The sequence below is a fragment of the Pteropus medius genome, unplaced genomic scaffold, assembly GCF_902729225.1.
Source record: "Pteropus medius unplaced genomic scaffold, Ma_sr-lr_union100, whole genome shotgun sequence".
Classification (NCBI taxonomy): Eukaryota; Metazoa; Chordata; class Mammalia; order Chiroptera; family Pteropodidae; genus Pteropus; species Pteropus medius.
The window spans coordinates 10,319,613-10,325,612 of NW_024356249.1; the positions used below are offsets into that span (position 1 = coordinate 10,319,613).

At 43.8% G+C, this 6,000-nt stretch overlaps 1 protein-coding gene across 1 annotated transcript in view; it reads right to left on the reverse strand.

The window, feature by feature from the left end:
* Positions 1-1,615: 1,615 nt before the first annotated feature.
* Positions 1,616-6,000, reverse strand: part of GARIN1A (golgi associated RAB2 interactor 1A) — a 15,165-nt gene continuing 10,780 nt past the window's right edge. Inside the window, exon 5 of the mRNA XM_039860741.1 lies at positions 1,616-2,013. Within this exon, the coding sequence (XP_039716675.1) occupies positions 1,815-2,013 (199 nt within the window). The 3' untranslated portion in view covers positions 1,616-1,814. The remainder of the gene's footprint in view (positions 2,014-6,000) is intronic.

A 6,000-nucleotide genomic window follows, 5' to 3' on the forward strand; every position in this document is an offset into this window, starting at 1 on the left:
CACTTTTCTGAGAACAGTACCACGGTAATTAGACTTCATGGTTGTAAATACAGGAAATGACAGGCCAACTTAAGCCAAAGAGAATTTATTGCAAGATTATGGGCTGGCGGGGGGCAGGGGTTGACAAGTGAAAGTTAAGGAACCAGGCTTGGGGGATAGGCAGGAACCAAAAGAGAAGCAATAAGGTGAACGGAAGTCCAGCAACGGTCACACAGCCAGAGCTCCCTGGTCAGGATGCTGCCCCACCCCCTCACCTTTGTGGGGATGAGCAACATCCTTGATCAAGATATAAAATTCAGGAAGGAGCATCCAGTTAGCTAAGACCATACAATGGACCTAAGGGGTAAGGGGAGAGGATAGTTACTAGAACTAGGAGAGAGAGTTGACCAGAATAGGCAGCCATGAGAGGCGTAGTAAAGGGACACGGCCAGCCTTACACAACTACATAGGAGACAATAACTGTCTTGACCCCATTTTCCTCTCTCCCTCTGATTTCCTGTCTGGACATCCCACTGGCCCAACCCATTTGGAAACCATTAGTGTTTTCTAAGTTAGCTTCTAGATGTCCCTCACCAGCAACAACAATGCTCAGCTTATTTGATTGTTTCCTCCATGCCAGGAGGAAATTTGTTTTGTTTTTATTTTTATTAGAGGCAGGAAGCAACCCATGAACATTAGGCATCTTCTCAGCTCAGATGTTTTTCCTACCTTAATCTTTCCAGGATGTACTCCTCAGCCCAACTGAGGGGGCACAATGTAAGGGTGGCCCCGTTCCTTCCCCCTCCATCACTCTATTTCCTACAATGTGAACTACAGGAAAGCAGGTCTGCCAGCCTTGATTTGCAGACCAGGCGGCTCAAACATCATGTCAACCTTAATGGTCTTCCTGTATCTCCAAAATGGGGCTCAATATCTTTCCCATACCCTCTCTAAAGGCAGGTAATTTGTCCATGTCTTGTTCTCTCTAACATTCCCAGCATCGAGCTCAGTGTCTGGCACCTATTAGGAGCTTGATAAATGCTTAATGAACGTTGTCGTAGTATTTTCCAGGTAAATAGTCCCCACTTGTCCAGAGGTTGGCCAAAGTCCCTATCCTGTCTCTCATATACACAGACATTGTGTCTTCCAGTTTGCTTTAATTAGGTCCTGGGTAGGAAGAGTCAAATCAGTTCGGACTTCCTGTGATAGGTGGTCACCACCTTCTTTGCCAGAAGCCATGTCTTCATTAGCAACCAGTTTGCATGGCCCAGGGTGAGCCTTCATAGCTTTATGCTAACACAGAGTTGGGCAGTAAAGACTCAATTTCCTGCTTGAGGTAGGTGGGGCAACACAAAGGTATCTCCCAGTTGGTCACCATCATTCTCAGGATTTTTTTTTTTTAACTTTGGGCTTGGAGCAGCCCTGCCTCTGATTTCCCCTCTCTCTTTGAAAGAAGAAGTTGGATTTCTCCCCAGGCCCTTTCCTCTGGATTGCCTTTCTTGGCTCTGCTTGGCTGCTTTGGGATTTTAACTGAGCAGACGGAAAGTTTTTCCCACTTATTTTCCCAAGAAATGAGCTCCTGTTCCTAATTAGCCCTCCCCCGACCTGGAGCCCCCCACAGCACAACCTACAACAATTAGGAACTCACTTGGAGGTTTATTGGTGGTAGTAGGAAAGCACCGTTTATAAACATCTTATTCTTCCCGTGATCACTTGGCCCACAGTGGGGAAACAGCATTACTGGAGGTTGTAGCCACAGTGGGGAAACAGCATTACTGGAGGTTCACTCCAGTATACCGAGTGAAGCCAGAGAAGATCGTCCTGTTGGCTAGATGTCAGGGACCCAACAAGTTCTCTCCCAGGGAACTGGCTACAGGAACGTGCAGGAAGTACTCATCTGGATCTTCTTGTTCCCAGAGGCTGTGGCTCAAGGCGGCTCTCATGGGTATATTCAAATTGACTGGCGATGCCACTGGAGAGGGCGTCTTGTTGTAGCTGCTGGAATCGTTGAGTTCAATGGCAGTGTCAGTGTTTCTGTTGGAACCCAGGAGTTTCAAGGTCATCGAAAGCAGTAAAAGAAAAAGAAAGCATTGTTAAAAATCTAATTTAAAAACGGCTTTTTAATGATGTCTTTTCTAGCATGAGTGCCTTGAACACGGATGTGAATATGGAAATGACCATCAGTGATGATACATATATATGGTATTAAGACAGCATAGGGACTGGAGCCAAGGACGAAGGAATGCCACCACCCCATCATTCTCTACGCAAAAATGCAGAAGTAGCTGATTTTATCTCCCTTCTAAACGTTTACTTCAATACAGATGTCCATACAGATGTGGAAATGACTGCTTCGTATCTGCAATTGGCCAAAATTTATTTGCTATACCAGGGGTTCCCCCACTCTGGGGCTGCCGACCAGTACTGGTCCACGGCCTGTTAGGAACCAGGTGGCACAGCAGGAGGTGAGCGGCGGGCCAGCCAGAGAAGCTTCATCTGTATTTGCAGCCGCTCCCCAGCACTAGCATCACTGCCTCAGCTCCACTGCAGATCATCAGGCATTAGATTCTCATAGGAGCACCGGTCCCTGGTGCCAAAAAGGTTAGGGACCGCTGCATACGACCTTCTTGGGGTGGCGATAATGAACAATCCACCATCCCACCCCACAGCTCAGGCATGAACACGGTTACCAGGCAAGTAACGGGTAAAGAAAGCCCGCCACTTTCAAAAAGCCTGCCCTTCCCGCAACTTGCTCTATCCCCAGGTTGTCATAGCAGCCAAGCAGAGCCAACCCACGAGCCAGTTCAGAGGACCGTCCTTTCCTCTATGCTTTCTCTCTTGTGGTCGGGCATAAGCTTCATAAAATCTGTCTGGAAATTTTTCTGGGGTTTCTTCTCGCTTTCTATCTAGGGGAACTCAAGAACCCCAATGCTGGTAACAGTATGACATATCTAAGAATGACTTAAGTGGAGAAAGCCAAGCAGGAGAGAAGCTGGAGCTAAGGCCTGCCCTGCTGAAGTGGACCAGACATCCCACCAAACCCTAAGCACTGCTTTCATATGTTGAGAACCTAACGTGTTAGGACTCAAAGGCAAAACCTGAACCCACTGGGGTCTGCTTGATGCCCACCACCACCTTCCTGGAGTCAGCATTATTGCAAAGAAAATCTTAAGACAGTTCTCCAAAACAATAACAACTCTTTAAAAATCACAACTACTTAGTGTGTCTAGAAAAACATACAGTGTGACTAAAATTTTTTAAAATCTTGATTCCAAGTGAAATACATACATATTTTAAATGAAAAAATATAGAAAGTATAAAAAAGCATCAAAAAGAGAATAAAAATCGCATCATAACTATTCAAAGATAAATGCAGTGAGTTTTTTAAGTGAAAATAATTTTAGAGTTATTTAGCTAGAGACTAGCAATGTGGGCAAATAATCTAAAAATTTCTTTGCTATAAAACACCTAGAAATGCTGGAAAAAAATATAATCAACAAAATTTTAAATGCATCGTTGATCTCACAAACATAAAGAAGAATCTCAGGGGCCAAAAATTAAAGACCAGCAAAGTGTGAGCTGAAGCTGGGGCTGCCCGAGGCACTTGCCAGGCTCAGTAACCCAGAGCTTGGGTTTCATGGCCACGTGACACAGGAGTTGAAGTCTTGGCCCTGAGCTAGGTGAAATATTTGCATAAATCCAAAAATTTGAGAGCTATCTTCTTGGTAAAAAGGTACACCAGAAAGAAATCCACCAGTGCCACAAGCTCATCTGTATTAACCCGGATTCTGGGTCAAAAAGAAAGTCTCTTCTGAAAATTATTATCTTTGGGCCTGTCTGCATTCTGGTTTGAGGTCTGATACATGGTCCAAGAACTCCCAAGCTGAGAAACCAATATAAAAAATTTCTCCAGAGCCAATAATATCTCTGAGGCACCTGACAAAAGCAAACTTACCATGGTTCTTTGGTAAGTTTGCTTTTGTCAGGTGCCTCGGAGATATTATTGGGCTCTGGAGACCTCTCCTCCAATTTAGGTCAACATGAGTCCCACAGATAAAAGCCTGTTAGAGATAAGCTCATGATAAAAAGGGTAGCGGCAGACAGCTCCAAGACCTTCTTGGAATCAGTATCTGTGTGAGAGGAAGCAGAGAGGCAATGGGGCATCTGATGTACCTGAAAGTAGGAACGTTCCTAAATCTCCCACAGGTTCTCAGTAGAAACAATTAGAACACTCTTCCTTACAGGACACAGTCTCACCCTAGGCGAAAACCACTGGAAATGGAATCCAAATTGAGTAGGATAGGAACAGAAGCAAAGGAAAGAGAAAAGTCAGCTAAAGATAGGAGAGAGGAACATTGCCCTGGAATCTTAAAAAGTCGAGGTCATGAACTTCACAAAAATGACACAAGAGAGAGCTGTAGAGCCAAAACTGGAAAGCTACTGGGATCCATCTCTTTGACCCAAAGTCTCAGAAAAATGATTTCACATTAAAAACAAAAAAAGCACCAGAAAAGGATCATAATCAAACCCCATGGCAAAGTTACATAAGAAAAAAGACATGAAACATAATAAATTCTTATGATGAAAGCACACTAAAAAGATGTGCTTATAGTAAAACAAATGAAAATTGCAACCTAGCATTTCAAAATGAGCTAAAAGAAATTAAGAAGATAGAAATCATGAAAGAACAACATGTCAGAATTTTTAAAATTTGTAAATGTGATAATAAAACTGAAAAAAAGAATTAGACATTTAAATTTTTTTTAAGAATTAGACATTTTTAAAGACACAATTATTTCTAAAACGAAGCCTCATCCAGAAAGAACAAGAGCAAACAAACAAAGCAGATAATTCCTAAAGAGAAATAGAAGGATATAAGAGGAAATTTATTAGAAAGGCAAAGCTGATCAATATACAAATAATAAGAGTACTCAAAGAAGAAAATTTTATATTACAATTCAAGAAAACTCTCTTGAAATTAGGAAGGAAGGAAGGAAGGAAGGAAGGAAGGAAGGAAGGAAGGAAGGAAGGAAGGGAAAGAATGAATGAATGAAATGACGAAAAGAAAAGAAAAGAAAAGAAGAAAGAAAAAAAAAAAAGGAAGGAAGGAAGGAAAAAATAAAGCAGCCAGAATATAAATTCCCCATACAACCTTGGATAACTGGGCTGACAGCTTCCTCGTTACTCTCCTCCTCCCCTCATGAGACTAGCAGAAGGTACATCTGAAGAGTCTTTGATAGAGCTGCCTCCTCAAACTTAGAAAAGGAGCTGGGACCTCAGCTGTGGTCTCTGGAAACCCAGCCTGCCAAACAGCTGGTGGTGGTTAGGGAGGGGTTGCCTCTGTGTCCAAAATCTCTTCAGTGGCCAGTCAAACTGAGAGGACATTTCCTGGGACCAGATGAACTAAGAGAGAGAGAGAAGAGAGAGAGAAAAGAACCTGGCATAAGCATAAACAAGTGCTACGTAGTCTGGAACAAACCCCTATCCAAGAGATTCCTTTAGAGCAAGGGTGCCCAGCCCCCAGGAATGACAGGTACCAGTCCATGGTCTGTTAGGAACAGGAAGTGAGTGGCGGGCAAGAAAGCAAAGCTTCACCTGTATTTGCAGCTGCTCCCCAGTGCTAGCATCACCACTTCAGCTCCACCTCAGATCATCAGGCATTAAATTCTCACAAAAGCACTGGTCTCCTGGTTGGGGGCTACTGCCTTAGAGTGGAATCTGACAGCTAGTGGCCTAAGTGGCACAGACCCCTGCAGAAACAGGGCCTGAGAGGGTGGTGACCAAATGAAAGAAAGGTGTCAAGCATCACCAGAGTTGCAGTCAGAGGAGCCAGGTAGGGGACTTCAAAGAACCCAAGAAAGCTCCTAAGATGTAATGTCAGCTTTAAAATCAGGAAACAGAAGGAGAGGAGGAGTGATAACCCAGTCCCCACTATGAAGAGTCATCTTAACATGGGACCAGGCCGAGGGGAGGGAGGGGATGTGATCAATTCAGAGTTTAGATCATTTTTAGCCACTGAAC